This window comes from Symphalangus syndactylus, chromosome 4 (assembly GCF_028878055.3).
Source record: "Symphalangus syndactylus isolate Jambi chromosome 4, NHGRI_mSymSyn1-v2.1_pri, whole genome shotgun sequence".
Taxonomy (NCBI): Eukaryota; Metazoa; Chordata; class Mammalia; order Primates; family Hylobatidae; genus Symphalangus; species Symphalangus syndactylus.
In genome coordinates, this window is record NC_072426.2 from 99,901,958 (window position 1) to 99,924,545 (window position 22,588).

Genomic DNA, 22,588 nt, shown 5'->3' on the forward strand with positions numbered 1-22,588 from the left:
ATGCGCAGTTCCGCTCAGCCGACGGCCAAGACTAAAAGCAAAGTGAGCTTTCGGGAGTAAAGTTGAGGCTAATGGTTATATCTTAATTTATTTTATTTCTTTACAAATTAAAGATGCATTGAAAAATAAACCAATGAAGAGAAATGAGAGGTCCAGAGCAGGGGCATCCCAGGCGGGGAGCAGGCAAGCCTGGCCACCATCAAGCCTAGCCCTTGTCCTGCCCCCAAGCCAGTTGGGGTTGGAAGATAACTGTCAGCCACTCAGTCAATACCAAAGCCCAAGCAGTGTCCCGGCAGGAGAGAACGGCGCTCCAGCTGACTCTGCCTCTCTCCCCAACAACCCCGGGCCTGGAGAAGCAGTGTTTCTCGTGGGAGCTCAGAGTGGGATGTGAACTGGCTCTGTGAGGTATTGCAAGTTGATGACCAGGCTCCCTAGGCTCCCTACAGAACCATCCAATGTTGGGGCCTCTCCAGCTGGAAAGGAGGCTAGTACCTCTCCCAGATCTTAATATATTTTGCAACTCAGTTCCCAGGTCATCTCTGACAGTGTGCCTCTCTATCCACGGAGTGATCATCAATCATTGCAGGAGAGAGCGAGAGAGCAGTGAAAGCTGAGAAACTTGACTGCTAACCTCCAGGCCCAAGAAGGACTGACCACTTTTCTCTCCACCACCTATGGGCTATACCCCAGCTCTTGTGCACCTGTATGTTTTATCCCTAATATAGGAAGTTGTGGATGACACTGAGCCCCCTGTAGTAACCTTAGGATCCCCACTCTTTCCTGCCTGCCCCTCTCCTCTTGGGAGACTGGTCCAAAGAGATACATAATATTGCCAGGGTCTGGGTGCCTCCAAACCCCCAATACCGAATCATATACAGTGAACTGAGAAACTACATTCATTATGACAGGATTAGCAGGAAAAAGAGGGTAGAGTGAGGGAACAGGGGCACCTTCCATCAGCAGGACATGACAGAGTGGCAGGATACTTGAGCCCAGAAAGAAGGTGTCTCCTTATATCTCCCCCTCCCCCCAAAGAGACTGAGGTCAGCTTACATAAGATATGGTACTGTCCCAATTTCTCTGATATCCTGGGGTGCTTTCTGGAAGCTGGCCTGGGCCTTATGCCATTTACCCACTTGCTTTAGCTCAGTAGCTGCCGAATCTCCTTGTGCATATGACAGAGAAAGTCCACATAAGATGCTCCCCCACTCAGACTCTTGTCTTCCACCAGGAAGTGCTTGAACAGCATCTCCAGCTTGTCCTCCTGTTTTACCACGGTAAGCTATGGCCAGAATTCAGGGTTCATAAGGCAAGGCCAAAGGAAATTAAACATGCCCAGAAATCTCATTAGGTAGTCACTTACTCATTCCCCACCCAACCCCCACTTCTAGGTGAGGACTTGACAAGGTAAGAAATCCAGGGTTCAGATCAGTGTTACCTTCATGTACCGGGATCTCTGTGCCCGTAAGCTATCAATGAGGCCTCGAACCTTCTTGGACAGTGGATTATCCAGAACTGGCAGAACACTCTAGAACACAAAATTCATTTATCCTTATGGTAAGGCACTCTGAGTTCAGTCAAGGTGGGGCAGCATACATCAATGCATCATCTGAAACAAGGAAGCCTGGGAAGAATGACAGCAACTGCCCTTGTCCCCAAGTGTTCCCTGATACTTGAGGGGACTAGCACACTAACTTTATTGGCTCCCAATTGTTTCACAAAGTATACTTCCACACTCATATTCTCCTTGACTCCCTGCCCTCACCAAGCCACTGGTGATCTGACTGAAGGAGGAGACACTGAAAAGGCTCTGGACAACACCCTGTTGGACGCTTGCTCCCACCCAGAGGAAGAGGTTGAGCCCATTCTCCAGTAAATATATATCCCCATTGCTCAGACGCTCTTCAGAGGCTCGAACTGCTGGTGGTTCGGTGGTACTCTCAATGGGAGACTTTGTCTAGACAAAAGGAAGGGAGCAAAAGGTTACCAAGGACCATAAGACAAGTCTGCGCTCCCCGCCCCCACCACCACACACAAAATTCTAAAAGCTAAGTCCTCAGACACCATCCCTTCTGAGGTCTCAGTAACTCTCTCTGTGAAAATTACATCAGCTAAAATACATAAAAACAAATTCCACTAGTGTCAGACTGCTATTAGCCTATCCTTTCCTCCTACTAAGAGGCCCTTTGCTCCATGCAAGATCTCATACTCCAACCCTCAATCGCACCAAAGGTAAGAGCCGAGGGTAGAAGAAGACATTGGTCTCAGCCACATCCATGGAGGTAACTAGCTGTCGGATATAGGCACGGTCATCAGTAATGACTTCAGCTCCAGGCTGCAGGACATCACTCTTCAACACACAGTTCAGGTAAACTGGGAGTAGCTTCATGCACTCAGGAAGGATCAACTGAGGGGATTATCAAAATAAAGTTGATGATCATGAGAAATCCCTTCCAAATGCAAACATCTGGCCCAACAACCCCACCTCCTACTAATATACTTGCCCCACCTGTCCTGCAGAGGAGGGGCTAGCACAGTTCTTTCTGTAACAGGCCAGGATCTGGGCACACTGGGTGATGAGAGTGTCACGAACAGCCTTCACAGGGCTATTCAGGACTCCCCGATATGCTGGATGGGAAAGCAAAGATAGTCACTGGTCAGCTGCCCATCATGTGTGCATTCCCACCATCACAACTACCCACTCACCATCCTGGACCTCTCAGTCCCAATCCCACCCTGCCCTGCCTCTACCCTCACCAAACTTGGCCATGTAGTTGATGAGCGTGTCAGTCTCACAGTTTCGATACAGATCAGCCAGCTGGGTGCAGCAGTTCAGGGCCAGATTATGGATGCGGAGCCGACGCTGCCCTGCACAGCTGGTGTAAAGCAGGGCACACTAGGGGAAGGGAGAAAGGGGGAACTCACACCCCTCCCTCACAAAGGCCCTTTGCTACATTATTAAACTAGAAGAGAGAAATGAGCCACTCCCCTGCCCAGTCTCTTCTTCCAGTGCTCTCTACCCACTCCTCACCCTCTTCTATACCAAGCGAATGAAACACTTCCTGCCCAGCCCCGCCTCCCGCCTGCCACCTGCCACCTGCAGGAGGGCTCCACTCTCTTCATTGAGCCGATCATCATGCTTGAACTCCACAGTCACTGTTTTGTCCCCATCTAGCCCAGCCAGCTCCACATCTGTGGTGTTGCTCATGTAGAAAGCTCCAAAGAAATCTACAGCACGGATACCTGAGGCCACATGGACAGGGTCAGGGCAAAAGGTATGACAAGTGCCACATGCCTCCCTTCCAGATTTAGCCCCCCCACCTGCTCTTCAACCAGGACTGACCAGTGCTTGTCCGGACCCGCATCACAGCATCAAAGCCAACAATCTTCTGGACATCACGACGCAGGTCACTCAGGAACCGCTCCTGGTCATTCTCCACCTGCATGCCCCCAGGCCCAGAGTCATATCACTGACTAGACATAGCTCATCCTGCAGACAATCTCCCTGTACTCCTTCCACTCTACAAGGCCACCTAATTTTCATCATCATAACAGTGAAGATGATAATGATGATGACAATAATAGCTTTTAAACACTCAGACTGCATGCCAGGTACCACACAGAGTGCTTTACATATAATTATTTAACTCTGTAGACAAATCCTACTTAAGTATTTTAACCCCATTTTGCAGATGAAGGAACAAAAGAGGAAGTACTTAAGAAATTTATCCTAGGTCATGTAGCTAGTAAGGTGGTGGGGCCAGAATATCAATGCAGGACTGATTCCAAGGCCCATGTTCCTAACTGCCACACTCTCGGGCTCACTTCTTCAGACTACGCAGTCTTCTCTTCCAACACTATTTCTTCTTTTTTGGAGACGGAGTCTTACTCTGTCACCCTGGCTGGAGTGCAGTAGCGCAATCTCGACTCACTGCAACCTCCGCCTCCCGGGTTCAAGGGATTCTTAGCCTCCTGAGTAGCTGGGATTACAGGCGCCCGCCACCACACACGACTAATTTTTGTATTTTTAGTAGAGATGGGGTTTTGCCATGTTGGCCAGGCTGGTCTTGAACTCCTGACCTCAGGTGATCTGCCTGCCTCAGCCTCCCAAAGTGCTGGGATTACAGGTGTGAGGCACTGTGCCTGGCCCCAACACTATTTCTATTAATGAGTCAGCCACTCCATATATAAGCAGATATTCCCAGCCCTGCTGCCACCTGCCACCCCAAATCCCACACCATACCTGAAAGGAAGCATATTTGTAGACAGAGCCTCCGGTGAGCTGGGGCACAACAGAGAGCGTGGCCACATCCACGTACTGGTTAGGGAAGAGAAAGAGATCTACACAGCAGCCTTGGGCCACACACTCTTTGGCCAGGGTCTGATAGGCACCTGTCTGAGGCTGGAACAGAGTCTAGGGGGAAAGAAAATGGGGAGAAGAAAATGTTCAAATATCTCAGCTCCACCCTATTTGAGAACTGTATATCTAGCATGGGATATTCAAATTCATGGAAGACTTCAGATCTACTTCCAAGGATTTTCCAATAGTAAAAAATTCTCTTTTATATTATTATTTTTTTGAGAGAGGGTCTCACTCTGTCACCCAGGCTGGCATAGAGTGGCATGACCTCAGCTCACTGCAACCTCTGCCTCCCAGGTTCAAGCAATTCTCCTGCCTCAGCCTCCCAAGTAGCTGGGATTACAGGTGTGTGCCACCACACCCGGCTAATTTTTGTATTTTTAGTAGAGACAGGGTTTTGCCATGTTAGGCTGGTCTCAAACTTTTGGCCTCAAAAATCCGCCCACCTTGGCCTCCCAAAGTGCTCAGATTACAGGCATGAGCCACCATGCCCAGCCAAAAGTTCTCCTTTAAAAAATAAATAAATAGAAGAGTCTACCAACAGCTTTGGCATCAGATGGAGTAGAGAAGTATGGCAGCAGTGGAGGTTGGCAGTCACAGATACGGTATTTAAAAGGGTGGAGTGTCTGGTCCTAGCCCCCATCAAGAAAGTAGAGTCCCCACTTCCTCTGTAATGAAAAATCCTTCCCCTCCCCCATTTTCCAGTCCCACACCTTCTCCTTGTCTGTATTGATCAGCTTCCTGTCATCTCTGTTCTTCAGTTTCCCTGGGGCCTCGGCAATGGGCAGGGATGTATGGAATAGAAAGAGCTTCCCTGCACACTCAGCAGCCTAGGAAAAAAGAGAGGACTACTTGTTTATTCTTTATTCATCCATCCCTTCCCTTGTCATTTATTAAGCACCAACTATGTCAGTCTAACATACTGGACAGTCACCCACTACTGAAGAAAGAGAGGTTGTATCCCAGGCGATAAGATGGTCAGAGGAAAATGAGTTACAGGACTTTGCCCGATACTCCAGCCTTACCTTCAGAGCCTCCATCCCAGCCTGGACAACTGGGACAAATACTGTCTCTGTTTCCCTTGTGTCTGCAAACATTTCTGGAATCTGATCCAATAAGCTAAAGAGATAGGTGACAGAAAACAACCAAAATTGCTATCCAGATTCCAGATACCTCAGTTCTCGAATCCCTGAAGAGTCATCAGGCCTCTAGAATCTGACAACTCGTGCGCCACAGCCCCTTTCCATCTACTGCCCAACACCTCTGCTCAACTCCATGACCTTCTATGGTGGTACCCATGCCACCCCCAACCTTTACCTCCACAATCTGGCTCTTACCTGGTGATAACTGCCCGAGACTCATTGACGTTGACCAGGAAGCCATCCAGCAGTGGCACAAACATGTCAGCCACATCAGACACAACCATCATCTGTGGCTGGGCCAATGAGTTCTTCACATTATAGAAGTGGAGCACCTTATTGTAGGTGACAAAGCCAACGCGGATTGCTGACTCTTCTGCCCCACCCTCCCTGTAGAAAGTGACATTGTTACCTAGACTTGCCACCTTTTCCACCACCCACAACTTCATGACATCAAGCTACATCTCTTCAGTCAACCCAGATGCCCTATCATTAACCCCAGGAAACACCTCAGTTCTGTAACTCTCACCTAGGTAGAAAGTCTAACAGTGACTTGAGCTCCTCACAGAGGAGCCTAACAAGACCAGTCCTGATGGCATTGTAGGAGACGTCAATCATGAAGATAAAGGCAGGAGGGCTGGGGAACTTATTGTTCTGCAGAGGAAGAAAATGTTGGGGAGAGGGGTAATGGTAAGCAGGCCAGTTGACTATAGAGAAGTCAGCATCAAAAAGGGACAAAAAAGGGGTGAGGGAAATGATAACAGCCATTCTCAGCTGTCTCATTATCCTCCACTCACTGCTCCTCCCATGCTACCTTCCCTCACCTTGCAGTAATCTACAGTGGCCAAGAATTCATAAGAGCCCAGGGATAGCTCAGGGCGGTCATAAGCATCCACACGTTTGCCGGTATGATCCAGGTGCTGAAAATACTGGGGGGGAACTGTGGGAAGCATGGCAGTGTGTTACTCGAAGATCCAGTTTCAATCTTAGTATTCTGGCCCTAGCTGAGCTCACTCCGCTATCCCTCATTCCCATGTGCCCTACTTCCCCAGCTCCTGAAAGATGGCCCCTCATCTCTCTAACTATTTAATAGAGAACAAGGAAGATACAATCAAGGCCTTCCCCTAAATCCCAGCTTCCATGAACATACCATCATTGATACAGCTGCAAAAACAGCACTGGAAACGCCTCCCTCCTTCAATGAACTGCATGAAGGGACACATGTATGCTTTGCAGCGGTTGCAGCGCAAAGGACCAGATTCCCCATGGTCCACAACATATGGTGAAGCCTAAGGCGCAAAGGGGAGGGGATCAGACATAAAGGAAAACTACAGTAGGTTCAGCCAGAAGATGAGGAGGAACAACCGGAGGGAGAAGGCGCATGGCGCAGATATTCTGTCTACAGAGGGAGTACGGAGCACAATGATGAAAGGGAGTAAAGACAAATCACAGGAAAATGTCCCTATGAGTAAAAATTATATAGTTCCCTCTTCCTACATCCCACCCCTAGAGCTGCATTTCTCACTGAAAGAGAAGAGGAAATGCAAAACCAGCCATATCAGACCAGGGGCTGCCATGGGCATATGAGGGAGAAAGCCAAGATTATCTAGGATTCCCCTTTCTGGCCCCATTTCTAATGCCCTTCACTCTTGCTCTAAGAATCTTGACTCCAGCTCCTTCCCTAACCAAATATCTATAACACCTCCTCCCCATCCCTGGGATTCTGTGCCAGCTACTGATGCCCCAGGCAAATGTCACCCTACACATAAGAGACCAGTGCCCAACTATCCCCAATGGGATCCAGATAGAAATAGACAAACATACAGAGAAAGATGGAGAGATAAGCAGAATATAAACTGAGCCTTGGGCTTCTAGTAATAGAGAACCCTATAGTAAGATAAGCAAGGCTGAATATGAGTATCCTACCAAGGCCTGGCGGAGCAGCTGCCTAGCTCGCTGTCTTCATGCTGGTATCAGGTACTGGGGTGACAGATCAGGTCCCAAAACAGGTGACAGAAGGATCACTGGATCCTAATCTCCCTTTTCTCTTATATGCTGTTCTAACAGCCCTAACCTGGGATGACAGGTCAGGAAAACATGGAATGATGTCCTTCTCATCATCTGGAGATGACCATGATATGAGAGGTTCCTACATTCAGCTGTCTTCTCCCCTACAATTTGGCCCTACCTCTTTTTTTTTTTTTTTTTTTTGAGATGGAGTCTCGCTCTGTCGGCCAGGCTGGAGTGCAGTGGCGCGATCTCGGCTCACTGCAAGCTCTGCCTCCCGGGTTCACGCCATTCTCCTGCCTCAGTCTCCCAAGTAGCTGGGACTACAGGCGCCCGCCACCACGCCCGGCTAATTTTTCGTATTTTTCATAGAGACGGGGTTTCACCGTGTTAGCCAGGATGGTCTTGATCTCCTGTCCTCGTGATCCGCCCACCTTGGCCTCCCAAAGTGCTAGGATTATAGGCATGAGCAACCGCGCCCGGCCTGGCCCTACCTCTTTTCATCCCGCTTGTTCCCTCTAGGGACTCTGTTCCTTCCCAGCAATGTCTTGGGCTTTTGCTCTCATCCCTACCATCCCCTCTCCAGGCATGGGCCCTGGGATAGAAAGCCACTAAAGATAGTCTCCTCTCCTGCCTAACTAAAATATCTTCCATTGTGAAGCCAGAATCACATCCAGGAAGACACTTTAGTCCCCTCTCTACCTCCCTCCCTTTCATTACACTCTAGCCCCTTGCCTGACTCACCTCCTCTGGGGGCAGCCTTGCCAGCGGTTTGATGACTGCTGCCAGGGGCACCTGAGCCTGCTTAGCCATGTCAGATGTGCAAGGGATATTATAGGATGTACATCGGATGTATCGGGGACTTGCATTCCCTGAAGAAGGAGGCAGAAGACCCGAGTCAGATCACAGAATCCTTCCAGACACTATCTCTCCATTGGTGATCCACACCATCAACTCCACAAAGCTAGAGGTGATGGTGGCTTTTTCCCCCAGAGGGACTAGAGGGAACTTGTCTCTGGTTAAAAACTAAAAAAAAAAAAAAAAAAGCCCCAACCATAAGCTGATAATCTTGAAGAAAAAGCCCCTGTGGGAGGAGCTAATTCCATTCTCACCTTGGTCTTTCACCAGGAAGTTGGTAGTGACTAAGGGTGGCACTTGGCCCCGTACTCCAGTAACAAATGGCTCTGTACCCCGGTTGTTCCTGTCATCTTCAATGACCTGAATCTGCAGAGAAGTGCAATGAGTGAGGTGACAGAAGAAAAAGGAAGTGTGAGGTCCCAGAGTGCCAAGAGAAAAAAAGGCTAGAGCTGTAACACAAAAACTAAAAATTTGCCAAGGAACACCTCATGCACCAGGCCTGTTCTCCTTCTGGAGATCATATAAAATGCTGCAATGCCAATCTTTCACTCTACAGCAGCCAATCTTTCACTCCCAGCAGCCTGTTGGGCAGGCAACATGAGAGTGGGCTTCTTTATGAATTGCCCTCTACCCCCCATCAATGGTGAACACCCTCTCATTCCTCCCATTCCAGGAAAAGCCCCAGCTCTGATCACAAACCTTCAAACATGATTAGATTCCATTCCCCTCCCCCATCATGCCTTCCCCCATCCTCTCCCCAAGACACATTCTGAGTCGGAGCAGGAAAACAGACAACAGTAATCACGTAAAAATGAATCTACCTGGAATGATTCTACACTCAATGAAATTACAAGGGACAGGGTGAGGAGAGATTTAAACAGCCAGAAATGATCAAGTAAGGTGAGGAAGCAGATGCTGCCTTTCAGGTAAGCATCAATGTGTACATATAGGAGGAGAGGAGAAGTACCCAATCCTTATAGCTCAATCCTCAGTCCTCCACATTTTGACAGACTCAGCAAAGGAAAATAAAGGACCTGCAAAGCTGGTATTCAGACCTTTATGCAGGCTCATGACCTTTGGGGGTTCAGATACTTCAAGATGGGTTTGGAAAACCAGAAAAAGCAAAGGGCAAATAAGACTCTGTATCCCATAGCAGAAAGGTTGAAGCTTAGAAATATATCAGAATCAAAAAGACTCTTCAGATGAGAAAGTACCCACACTTTCCCAAATCAGCAGTCCCTTCTCCTGTAAGAAATGCCAGTTTGGGATACTATGAATCTGTACATTCCTACCCCAATATTTCTCCACAACAGGCTACAGACAAATCAAATCCAAAGTGGAATGATCTACTGTTCAACTTTGTCCTCTTCCATAACACATCACCTGCAGGCTCCTGGAGGAGCCAGCAGAACTAAAGCCAAAGCTTGACGTGCCACCTGACCCCACCCTTAGAGCCTGACCTTCCACCACCGCATACTCAAGGCAAACAGCTTGCTACCTCTTCATTACCTGGTGACTTGAGGCATGCATATCCTTTTAGCTTGTATAAGTGAGTATCTAGAAGGGCTAGGGCTAAAGGAAGAGAATGGAGAGGAATGGACATGGTAGATGAGGTGAAGATGAGGTCACAGGCATGCATGGATGGCACTAATACAGGAATGACATGCACAAACACCCACCCCCTGCACTTACTGGACTAGGAATGGCATCGGGGTCTATTCTGTGCCTGGTTTTCTGCTGAGGAGGCAGCTCACTGAGTTGCTTTTAGTGTTTTAATAATAAAGGCAGCAGGGGAATACAAGGAGGGAGACAAAAGAACAAGAGGCAGATGTTACTTCTCTCTACCCTGTTGAATTAGACATGAACAGCTGGAGCCCAGCTCATATTGCTGAAATCAAGCCCCCTCTAGATATGAAATTCTAAGTCTTTCTGGCCCAACACAGAGGCTTTAATGGCTCAGACTATGATGTAGAAAGATAAGGAAAGGGGCAAACAGGAGGCAAGCAGGAGTTATACAGGGAGGGGCTGAGGCTGAATGGAAGAAACCTTAAGGAAGAAGAAGAGGAGTGTTCCCCCTAAAAGGCCAAACCTCCCATTCTAAGGACTATCTTATGCTGAAAGAAGCCTCCCTTCACGTCCAACCAGACTCTCCTTCTCACTGAAGAAGGGGGAAGGAAGGAGGGGCTGCTTAATCCTCTTGAGTTCTCCTTGGCCAACAGGCTCCCTCACTGTGTTGGTTACCCAAAGGAGGAAGAGGGAAGAGAATAGAATGGAATATGACAATGGCTAAGCATGGCAAGGTAACTGACATAGCAAATGTTACAGACAGAACTATAAAGTGTCCCCTACTTGGCAGTATAGTCCTAGTCTCTATTCTGAGTCTGATAAGGAGGGCCTGAGGATTCTGATGGCTCCAAGGGTGCAATTCACCCTCTTCCTGGGAAAAGCAGCTCTCCAGTGGGACTTTACATACACACTGCCCTCATAAACTGTCGTTCACTCTTCCCCATCCACACAGCAGAAGCCTACCAAACAAAAGTACTGGGGACTTCCTCCTAAAACTGTCCAAGTAACAGCAGAGAATCCAGTGAGGCTTTCCTTCTCTTAACATCTCACATCAGAGAATTCCCACCTGCTCTACCCATTAGGAAGAATGCCATCCTTCTAGATCTAAGGGGACAAGACCCAGTCACTGCTCCACAGAAGGACAAAGGCTACTATACTATGTATGTACAGTAGTGACAGAGTGCAGCCCTCAACTCAGACATCTACTGGTGCTGCTGCTCACTCTTGGTTTCCCTTCCTTCTCTGCCCAGCTATAGAGTAAAACAGCCCCTCAAAAGACTCCTAGAACCTCAAGTTCCAGTTCAGAATCAAATTATATGTAAGTTCTCCAAGAAGATGAACAAAAAGGGAAAATTATCAGAAAATGCTAGGCAAACATTTCATCTAGATTGACCTGCCTATCTGGCAGACACAAACCTTTCCTCAGGACCATGTAAGTTTCTACTTACAGGGCTTGGGATGGCATCAGGGTCCAGGCGCTTAGGAGGCAGTGGCTGAGGAGGCCCAGGCTGACTGCCAAAGGTGGGTGCTGCTGGGTAGGGGCTTCCATAATTAGGCTGAGGGCCCCGGGCTGGTCCGAAGGAACCTGAGACAAGGACACAAGGTTGATGAACTCAAAATCCCATCCCTATCTCTTCTTAAGGCCTCAGGAAAATGACTAGACTCCTACAAACATAGAATTATGAGGTACACTAATGCCTGGCAAAGCCATTCAGAAAAATACCATGTTATCTGAACTACAAGAAAAAATAATGTCTTATAAACCCCATATCCTAGGAATAATACCCTGAAGCTGCCCATCTAATTCACCACTTAGCAAGTAATACTAAAAACAAACAAATAAAAAACATCAAAAACCACCTGAGTAGCTGAAGCCTCTAGCTTCTAGACAGACCTTGGGAAAGACTCACCATTTTGTTGGGGCTGATAGCCTGGCTGCTGTGGGGAGTGCATAGGTGGCAGTGGTCCCAGGGGCCCAGTCATCTGGGTGCCAGGGGGCAGAGCTTGAGGAGGAGGTGAAGACACATGGTTGGGCTGGCTTACTGAGGGCCCTCCAAAACTCTGTCCAGGCAGGAGTGGACCAGTCATCGAAGGCAGCCGAGGACCCCCTGAAGCTGTGGGTGTGAAGCTGGAGGCCTGTGATGGGGCAGATCGCTGGGGAGTCTGGATCCCAGGATGACCTTGGGCCTGGCTAAGGGGAGGAGCCTGGCCCTGAGGATAGGAGCCATATAGACCAGAGTTAGGGAAACTTCCTGAGGCTGAAGCCAGAGATGTTGGTGGGCCTGAGAAGTAGAATAAAGGTAGAGTCAAAAGCCCAGTCATTCTGCCTCCTTGTTCAGTAAATCACTTCCCTTTCCACACAAGAGGGGCAGGTATGACTGTCTCATCTTCTGAGGCTCAGAGGCACAGGAAATACAAGGGAAATAAAAGAGATTCAGGTATAACCCCAGAGTCTGATGCCTCTGAAGAGGGGACAGTAACATTCCTGTGTTCACAGCCACTCACCATAGCCCAGCCCTGAAGAAGGAGGGGCTGGGGCCACAGCACCGCTGATCTGCATTCCAGACAGCTGGGTAGTCACCTGTGCACTTGTCAGGGGAGGGCCATAGGGCTGAAGCACAGCTGGCTGGTTGCCCACAGGGGCCAATGGGGACCCAAATGGCTGAGACCCAGGCAGCCTGTGAAAAGAAAGCAAGCAGAGGTGACTAGTGGGGCCAGGACACCCTCTGAAGTCTGCAGAAGCTTTGCATCATACAGGAAGCTACATTGTTTTGTGACATCTTACTCTCACCCTGAGTTCTTTTATGGCTTCATACTTTTGTATATTTGTGGGTAAATTATATTCCTGATTATTCATGGCAAATCTTGTTTTCCATTAAGCTCACTCCACAAACATAAACCAAGCACCCTCAGGTCAAGTACTATTTACTCTGCTAACTAAATTACTGCTTCCTCTGCTTCAATTCTTTGACAAACATCTTAGTTTTGTAATCTGAAGCACTGAAAGGGAAGGCACGCATAAGCATGCATGAACCTTAATAAATATGAAATCAAACAAATGCAGATCGATTATCCAGCTTTTTTTTTTTTTTTTTTTTTTTGAGACAGGGTCTCACTCTGCCACCCAGGCCGAAGTGCAGTGGTGTGATCACAGCTCATTGCAGCCTCAACTTTCCAGGATCAGGTGATCCTCCCACCTCAGCCTCTCAAGTAGCTGAAACCAAAGGCACACGCCACCATGCCTGGCTAGTTTTTGTATTTTTTATAGATACGGAGTCTCGCCATGTTGCCTAGGCTGGTCTCAAACGCCTGAGCTCAACGAATCCGCCCACCTCAGTCTACCACAGCGTCTTTCCAATATACTTTCCATTCAGTGTCTCCCTCTCTGATTATTCCCATCAGCACAAAAACATACAAACATCTCTCACACAAAAAAAACCCAAAAACCAACTATCGTGGAAACATCCCAAATGTCTATCAACAGAAGAATGGATAAACAAAATGTGGCATGTAGCTACACAATGAAAAACCACTTAACCACAAAAAGGAATGGAGTACTAATATACGCTACAACATAGCATATTATGTTGAAAATATTATGCTAAATTAAAGAAGTCAGTTATAAAATATCACATAGTATATATTCTATTCTAATGAAAAGTCCAGAATAGGGAAATCTTTAGAGACAGAAAGTAGATCAGGAGTTGCTTAAGGTTCGAAGAATAGGGGAATGGGGGAATAGCTAAACAGGGGTAGCTAAAGAATGCAGTATTTCTTCTTCAGATGATGAAAATGTTCTAAAACTGTAGTGATATCTGTCAATATACTAAATTGTGACAGCACATATTTGTCAATATATTAAAAACCATTAAATATACAAAAACACTTTAAATAGGTGAATTGCATAGTATATGAATTATATCTCAAAAAACTTTTTAAAAATTCAACCAAATTACCTCACAGCCCCCTCAAACTTTTGCTCCCCTTTTAGCTAAACATTACAAAAGAATAGGTCTATACTCTGTCTCTACTTCTTTTTTTTTTTTTCTTTTCTTTTGAGATGGAGTCTCGCTCTATCGCCCAGGCTGGAGTGCAGTGGTCCGATCTCAGCTCATTACAACCTCTGCCTCCTGGGTTCAAGTGATTCTCCTGCCTCAGCCTCCCGAGTAGCTGGGACTATAGATGTCCACCATCATGCCTGGCTAATTTTTGTATTTTTAGTAGAGACAGGGTTTCACTATGTTGGCCGGGCTGGTCTCAGAACTCCTGAACTTGTGATTTGCCTGCTCAACCTCCCAAAGCGCTGGGATTACAGGCGTGAGCCACCGTGCCCAGCCTTACTTTTTTTTTTTTTTTTTTTGAGACAGCGTCTCGCTCTGTCACCCAGACTGGAGTACAGTGGCACTCACTATCTGTGGCTCACTGCAGCCTTGACCTCCTGGGCTCAAGCAATCCTCCCACCTAAGCCTCCCTCCCAAGTATCTGAGACCACAGGCACACACGACCACACCTAGTTAATTTTTTTATTTTTTGTAGAGACAGGGTCTTGCTACACTGCCCAGGATAGTCTTGAACTCCTGGGCTCAATCAATCGTCTCACCTTGGCTTCACAAAGTGCTGGGATTACAAACATGAGCACTGTGCCTGGCCCAACTCCAATCAAAATGCCTTTCTCTGATAATCCCTTCCAGCCCAGACTGAGGTGTGGTTGTTCCACATTTGTTTCCAGAAGGTACTCCAATAATGACAGTGTCATCCTAGATTGATTTTTTTTTTTTTTGGTTTTTGAGACAGGGTCTTACTCTGTCACCCAGGCTACAGTGCAGTGAAGCCATCATGGCTCACTGTAGCCTCAACCTCCAGGGCTCTAGCAATCCTCCTGCCTCCACCTCTGCTTCCCAGGCACACCAACAATGCTCAGCTATTTTTTTTTTTTTTTGATAGCGACAGGATCTCCCTATGTTGCCCAGGCTGGTCTAAAACTTCTGGCCTCAAGTGATCCTCCTGTCTCAGCCTCCCAAGGTGTTGAGATTACTACAGGCATGAGCCACTGCACCTGGCCTCTAATTTAAAAAAAAAAAAAAATTAGGCCAGGTGCAGTGGCTCATGCCTGTAATCCCAGTACTTTGGGAGGCTGAGGCAGATGGATCATTTGAGGTCAGGAGTTCAAGATCAGCCTGACCAACATGGTGAAACCCCATCTCTACTAAAAAAATACAAAAATTAGCCCAGGCGTGGTGGTGCACACCTATAATCCCAGCTACTCAAGAGGTTCAGACAGGAGATTCACTTGAACCTGGGAGGTGGAGGTTGCAGTGAGCCAAGGTCACACCACTTCACTTCGGCCTGGGCAACAGAGCGAGACTTCGTCTCAAAAAAAAAAAAAAAAAATTGGCCAGGAACAGTGACTCACACCTGTAATCCCAGCACTTTGGGAGGCCAACACAGGTGAATCACTTGAGGTCAGTTCAAGACCAGTCTGGCCAACATGGTGAGACCCTGTCTCTACTAAAAATACATTAGCCTGGCATGGTGGTCATGCCTGGAATCCCAGCTACTTAGGAGGCTGAGGCAGGAGAATCACTTGAACCCAGGAGGCAGAGGCTGCAGTGAGCTGAGATTGTGCTATTGCACTCCAACCTGGGCAATAAGAGCAAAACTCTGTCTCAAAAAAAAAAAAAAATTATTGAGATGTAATTTCCATACCATTACATTCACTTCTTTTAAGTGAACAAGTCAATGATTTTTAGTAAATTTATAGTTATGCAACCATCACCAGAATCAAATTTTAAAACATTTTCATCATTCCAAAAAGATCTGTCACATCCATTTGCAGTCCCAAGAACTTTTTTTTTCACCCATCCACAGCCAGCCTGAGAGAAACAGGACTCCTTATCTCCCTCTTCCAGCGTGCAGACTTTTTTTCCCCTAGTCGGCTTGTTCAGTGAAGGTGCAGCCCAGGTCCAGACTTTATAAACAATGTCTCAGTTCCAAAACTACTCTCAGGAAAGCCCAAGGACTCATCTGCCTTCCCCAGTACCTGCTTAAATTTAAGGCCCTGGCTTCTCATGATGAATCCACCCAATATACAGGCAGCCCCAGAGTCAATTTACCACTCTGATTTTCAGTCCTCACTTGACGGCCAGGCACAGTGGCCCATGCCTATAATCCCACCACTTTGGGAGGCCGAGGGGGGAGGTTCACCTGAAGCAAGGAGTTCAAGACCAGCCTGGCCAACATGGTGAAACCTTGTCTCTACTAAAAATACAAAAATTAGCCGGGCATGGTGGCCCACATCTGTAGTCCCAGCTACTTGGGAGGCTGAGGCAGGGGAATTGCTTGAACCTGGGAGGTGGAGGTTGCAGTAAGCAGAGATCGCGCCACTGCACTCCAGCCTGGGTGACAGAGCAAGACTCCATATGTAAAAAAAAAAAAAAAAAAAAAAAAGACTTTCAGTCCTCACTTGGTCTCTAAAACTTAAGAATTTCACATTTTCTTTTAAGCTTAACTTTGCACTTAAAAATTTTTTTTGTTTCTATTTTCTCTCTCCTTTCTAGACTTTGGTAGCAGAGGGTTTTCAGATTATGTCAATCTACCACCTGGTTGAAACTTTTTTTTCTTTTTTCCTGAGACGGAGTCTCGCTGTCTGTCGCCCAGGCTGGAGTGCAGTGGCGCGATCTCGGCTCACTGCAAGCTCCGCCTCCCGGGTTCACGCCATTCTCCTGCCTCAGCCTCCCGAGTAGCTGGGACTACAGGCGCCCGCCACCGCACCCAGCTAATTTTTTGTATTTTTAGTAGAGACGGGGTTTCACCATGTTAGCCAGGATGGTCTCGATCTCCTGACCTTGTAATCCCCCCGCCTCAGCCTCCCAAAGTGCTGGAATTACAGGTGTGAGCCACCGCGCCTGGCCTGAAACTCTTACTCACTCCAGCTGGGTAGTTTTCTTTATCTCTACACTGAAACTGCCTTTACCAATGACGCCAACCTTGCCAAATTCAATGGTCAATTCTCAGTCTTCATCTTACAATTTGGCAGCACCTGACATGACTGATTATTCTCTCACCTTATTGAAATACTCTCTTCACCTGATTTCAGGACACCACACTCTCCTGGCTTATCTCCCGCCTCACTACTGCTCTTTCTCATTGTCTTTTGTTTTTTGTTGTTTGTTTGTTTGAGATGGGGTCTTACTCTGTCACTCAGGTTGGAGTGCAGCGGTGCAATTTCGGCTCGCTGCAACCTCTGCCTCTTGGTTTCAAGCCATCCTCCCACCTCAGCCTCCCAAGAAGCTGGGACCACAGGCATGTGCCACCACACCCGGCTAATTTTAGTATTTTGGTAGAGACAGGGTTTCGCCATGTTGCCCAGGCTTGTCTCGAACTGCTGAGCTCAAGCAATCTGCCTGTCTCAGCCTCCCAAAGTGCTGGGATTACAGGCGTGAGCCACTGCACCTGGCCTCTCATTGTCTTTTAATGGCGGCTCCTCTTTACTTTTAAATGTTGGTAAGCTCCAAGTCTCAGTCCTCAATTCCATTCTTTAATCTCAATACTCACTTTTTAAATGATTTCATCTAGTCCCATGGCTTTAAATATCTGTAGACTGAGGACTCCCAAATTTTTATCTCCAGTCCTAGCATCAGTCTTGAGCTGCAGATTTGTACATGCACCTGCCTACCTAACATCTCTACTTGCATAGAGTTTATATGAGGGACTTAAGCATTTGTGGATTTTGGTATCTGTTGGTCAGGGGAGGTCCTGGAACCATTCCCCCATGGATACTGAGGAATGACTGTAGTGAGATTTGGGATACATTTTGAAGGTGGAGTCAATAGAATTGGATGTGGGTTATACGGCATCATATTTGCATATAACCTCCCATATACTTTTTTTTCCCTGAGACGAAGTCTCACTCTGTCGCCCAGGATGGAGTGCAGTGGCACGATCTTGGCTCACTGCAACCTCTGCCTCCTGGGTTCAAGCGATTCTCCTGCCTCAGACTCCCAAGTAGCTCAGATTATAGGTGCCCGCCACCACACCCAGCTAATTTTTGTATTTTTAGTAGAGATGGGGTTTCACCATGTTGGCCAGGCTGGTCTTAAACTCCTGACCTCAGGTGATCCACCCACCTTGGCCTCCCAAAGTGCTGGAATTACAGGTATAAGCCACCACACCCAGCCTCCTCCCATGTACTTTAAATCATCTCTAGATTACTTATAATACCTAATACAATGTATTAGGTACAATGTATTAGGTACATTTTGGCTTCCCTGGGCTACATTGGAAGAAGTGTCTTGGGCCACACATAAAATACACTAACACTACACTAATGACAGGTAATGAACTTAAAAAAATAAAAAACTCATAATGTTTTAAGAAAGTTTATGAATTTGTGTTGGGCCACATTCAAAGCCATCCTGGGGCATGCAGACTGTGAGCCACGAGTTGGACAAGCGTGATGTAAATGTTATGTAAAGAGTCCAAACTGTGGGAAATTCTTTGGGTTAACTGTTTTCAACAGATAAATACTAAGAAAAAGAAGACAGAGGTGGAGCTTATAGACTTAAGACACACCAAGTGTTTTTCCTGTGGGTAAAACTAAATTGTGGTATGTGGGGTTGTACATTTGAGTGTAAACTTTATTTTTATTTTTATTTTTTTTGAGACACAGTCTGTTTCTCAAGCTCTGGAGTGCAGTGGTGAGATCACACTCAGTGTAGCCTCGACCTTTTGGGCCCAAATGATACCTCCACTTCAGCCTCCCAAAGTAGCTAGGACAACAAGCATGCCACCATGCCCAGCTAACATTTTATCTTTTGTAGAGATGGGGGTCTCCCTATATTGCACAGGCTGGTCTCAAAATTCTGGGCTGAAGCAATCCTCTCACCTTGGCCTCCCAAAGTGCTGGGATTATGGGCATGAGCCACCTCACCCAGCCAAGTGTAAACTATTTTTTAAAAACCACAAGAAAGTCAGCTGGGCATGGTGGCTCACACCTGTAATCCGAGCACTTTGGAAGGCTGAGGCGGGTGGATCACTTGAGGTCAGGAGTTTGAGACCAGCCTGGCCAACATGGCAAAACCCTATCTCTACTAAAAATATTAAAAAATTAGCCATGCATGATGGCAGGCACCTGCAATCCCAGCTACTCGGGAGGCTGAGGCTGGAGAATCACCTGAACCCGGGAGCTGGAGATTGTAGTGAACTGAGATCACACCACTGCACTCTAGCATGGGCAACAGGGCAGGACTCTGTCTCAAAAAAAAAGAAAGTAATTACTATAAGAGTCAGGATAATGCGGACAATTGTTATTTATGAGGGGAGGGAGAGAATAATGTTTGAATTGAGGCACATGGAAAAGGCTTTTGGGGTGAGTGGCAAAGTTCTATTTCTTCATCTGGGTTGTAGTTGTAGTTACAAAGGAGTTTGCTATATAATAATTTACTAAGGCATACACTTGTTTTGTATGGGTGTTTTTTTTTTTTTGTGACAGGGTCTTGCTTTGTCACCTAGACTGGAGTGCAGCAGTACAATCATGGCTCACTGCAGCCTTCAACTTGTGGGCTCAAGCAATCCTCCCACCTCAGCCTCCCCAAGTGCTGGTATTAAAGGAGTGAGCCACTGCACCCAGCACGGACCAATGTATTTAAAACAGCTCCCTACCCCCTCACTATATCCTCACCTTGTTTTATAACTTTATGTACATTTGTGTACTTGTTATCTTCTATGTACCCCACTTGTTTGACTTACCCAGGCTTACATTTGATGCTAAAAATGTGTATTCTGGACACCCAGTTAAAGTGCCAGAAAGTGACTTTTCTATTATCATACCCCTTTCCCACAGTTATATTTTACTCTTTATTTACCAAAAACAAACAACACTCCTGACCAGGTGCAGTGGCTCACACCTGTAATCCCAGCACTTTGGGAGGCCAAGGTGGGCAGATTGCTTGAGCTCAGGAGTTTGAGATCAGCCTGGGCAACACAGCGAAACCCCAACTCTACTAAAAATACAAAAAATTAGCTGGGTGTGGTGGCGCATGCCTGTAGTCCCAACTACCTGGGAAACTGAGGTGGGAGGGTCACCTGAGCCTGAGACGTCCAGGCTCCAGGGAGTTGTGATCCTGCCACTGCACTCTAGCTTGGGCCACAGAGTGAGACCCTGTCTCAAAAAAATTAAAAAATTTTAAAAAGCACTCTAATAGAGATGACTGCCCTCCTTTAATGGACTTTCATGCTAAGATGTTTATTGGGTCATTGTACCACTGAAGTTTTCACCATTTATGTGGTTTCCCTTTTAGTATCTTTCAGGTCATAACTGGCCGTGCCCAAACTTAACCAATCAGTCTTACTAAGTGCCTGATCTAGAGGAAAGGGGCAAGTCAAAAGAAATGCAAATAATTCTGAGGTTCCCTCTTCCCATTTCTCCCTTAGGGTAGGCTCAATAGGACTGCAACCATTATTGAAGATGAATGTCTAGTAAAGCAAGAAACTCAAGTTCACAGAAAATGAAGAATATGAAAAGGAACCCAGGTACTAAGATGGGTCAATAATCCACAGGGCTGGACGTCAGCAGTACCTGTAACCTGGAAAAAAGAAGACAAAGTACAAAAGGGTAGAGGGAAGAGAAAAAGTGATCTACAAGAAAGGCAAAGGAGAGAAAAAAAAAAAAAAAAAACACAAACCCCCATACATTCCTAACCTTTCTACTTTCATCAGATCAATTTTATTTATTTATTTATTTACTTATTTATTTATTTATGAGACGGAGTCTCACTCTATCGCCCAGGCTGGAGTGCAATGGCACGATCTTGGCTCACGGCAACCTCTGCCTCATGATTCTTCTGCCTCAGCCTCCCCAGTCTGAGATTTCAAGTGCACACCACCACGCCCGGCTAATTTTTTATTTTAGAAAAGAGACGGGGTTTCGCCATGTTGGCCAGGCTGGTCTCGAACTCCTGACCTCAGGTGATCCACCCACCTCAGCCTCCCAAAGTGCTGGGATTACAGGCATGAGCCACCGCACTCAGCCTCATCAGACCAATTTTAGATTGACCAAGTACCTACCTTTGCATCTGAACAGTGGAGCTTGGCCCATTCTGTACATCTCCTTGGCCAAACTGGCCATATGCAGCCTGGCCACAAGGAGCCTGTGCTGTTGAGGCTGGAGGTGCCCCCGAGGAAGGTGGGGCTCTTGACATACCTGAGGGTAAAGGACAGAAACTAAGTGATTGGGAAATAACTTTCTCCTCCACCCTGAGCCAGGAATGCAAAGCAAGGATCAATAAACTCAGACCTTCACTGGCCCAATACCACAGTTTAGGCAGTTAAAAGGACACTACCAGCATACAGCTGTAGCTACAGCATTCTAAACACAGATTCCCAACAGGGGGCCTACACTCCCCTAGACAAGCATACTAGGGGTGAAGCTGTAGCCAGAGGCACAAGAATGTAGGGCCTTCCTTTGATCACTATACTCTCAGTCAATCCAAGACTGCCTAATATTCTTACCCTAGACAACAAGCCAACCCTTTTAAGGAAAAGATCTTACTCCAGAACTCAGAAACTTGGAGCATATATGAAAAAGGAAACTCAGAAGACGACCAAGTAATATACTGAACTAGGCTGCAAAGAAAGGCACCTCTTGGGGAGATTATTCTGCCACCTTCTTCTTCATTCATTCTGCTTATACTAACTATATCCTTTCATCCACTTCTAAGTGTGAAAACGTCAAACAGCACATGATTCAGGAACGTGTTCCTATAGGTTGGAGACCTTGTTTCTGCCCAACAGTTCAGTAAGGACAGCTGGCCTGTCCTCCCATCAGCATTGCCACCTATGTCCTCACAAAAGCTGTACTCCATCCTTCCTATTCCTTAGAACCACCATCAAAGCTACTTACACTACCCTTAGCCATTCTTCACATATGAAGTTCAGGGAGAAAGCAATTAGTTACTTGGCACATCACTTTTGAAATGTGGATGACCTCTGTTCAAAGAATGTTTTTCTTTTGCTCTGCCCTCAGTACAGATTAGACATTATAGAACCTGCCTACAGGAACATGATTAACCTAAACTTGCTCACCAGCCATGACAGAATCAGATATGTTTTCCTCTAACAAAGGTTTCTCATTAGAGAATGCCAAACTCGAGCACTTGACAAAGCGGAGGTGGACTCTGTCTAGCCAAAGTCTCAGCTTAGAATTAAGGTTCTTCCAAAGACCTGGGGCCTAATCTCACCACAATATTTTTTTCCCCACAGTTAAAATCGTCATACTTCATTATTTCCCAAATCTTACCAGTACCTACTTGATGCCTTCTTTTTTCCATATCCCTTTATGAAAGCATAGAGTTTGGAATACCCTAAATCATCGGCTAGCCTAAGCAAAGATCTACTGTTAACTATTTCCAAAAAGCCCCTCTGGAGAATCTGTAGAGTACTAGCCGCTCTTCTTGAGAAAGTAAGGTAAGGCCGGACATGGTGGCTCACGCCTGTAATCCCAGCACTTTGGGAGGCCAAGGCGGGCGGATCACGAGGTCAGGAGTTCGAGACCAGCCTGGCCAATAGGGTGAAACCCTGTCTCTACTAAAAATATAAAAATTAGCCAGGCGTGGTGGCATGTGCCTGTAATCCCAGCTACTTGGGAGGCTGAGGCAGGAGA

At 46.8% G+C, this 22,588-nt stretch overlaps 1 protein-coding gene across 13 annotated transcripts in view; it reads right to left on the reverse strand.

Annotated features, from left to right (window-relative positions):
• Window positions 1-75: 75 nt before the first annotated feature.
• The window catches only part of SEC24C (SEC24 homolog C, COPII coat complex component), a 28,130-nt gene continuing 5,617 nt past the window's right edge, over window positions 76-22,588 (reverse strand). For 3 of the 13 annotated variants that reach the window (XM_055275731.2, XM_055275730.2, XM_063637503.1), the window contains 22 exons: window positions 20,995-21,130; window positions 12,436-12,608; window positions 11,841-12,212; window positions 11,379-11,515; window positions 10,057-10,125; window positions 8,619-8,730; window positions 8,251-8,378; window positions 6,650-6,788; window positions 6,324-6,439; window positions 6,029-6,153; window positions 5,698-5,889; window positions 5,386-5,479; window positions 5,074-5,190; window positions 4,244-4,414; window positions 3,344-3,440; window positions 3,098-3,243; window positions 2,758-2,896; window positions 2,510-2,628; window positions 2,228-2,407; window positions 1,766-1,957; window positions 1,439-1,528; window positions 76-1,282 (listed from right to left, as the gene is read on the reverse strand). In XM_055275731.2, the coding sequence (XP_055131706.1) occupies window positions 1,142-1,282; window positions 1,439-1,528; window positions 1,766-1,957; window positions 2,228-2,407; window positions 2,510-2,628; window positions 2,758-2,896; window positions 3,098-3,243; window positions 3,344-3,440; window positions 4,244-4,414; window positions 5,074-5,190; window positions 5,386-5,479; window positions 5,698-5,889; window positions 6,029-6,153; window positions 6,324-6,439; window positions 6,650-6,788; window positions 8,251-8,378; window positions 8,619-8,730; window positions 10,057-10,125; window positions 11,379-11,515; window positions 11,841-12,212; window positions 12,436-12,608; window positions 20,995-21,130 (3,185 nt within the window). In that variant the 3' untranslated portion in view covers window positions 76-1,141. The remainder of the gene's footprint in view (window positions 1,283-1,438; window positions 1,529-1,765; window positions 1,958-2,227; window positions 2,408-2,509; window positions 2,629-2,757; window positions 2,897-3,097; window positions 3,244-3,343; window positions 3,441-4,243; window positions 4,415-5,073; window positions 5,191-5,385; window positions 5,480-5,697; window positions 5,890-6,028; window positions 6,154-6,323; window positions 6,440-6,649; window positions 6,789-8,250; window positions 8,379-8,618; window positions 8,731-10,056; window positions 10,126-11,378; window positions 11,516-11,840; window positions 12,213-12,435; window positions 12,609-20,994; window positions 21,131-22,588) is intronic. The other 10 variants (XM_063637508.1, XM_063637507.1, XM_063637509.1 and 7 more) reach the window with 5 other exon arrangements.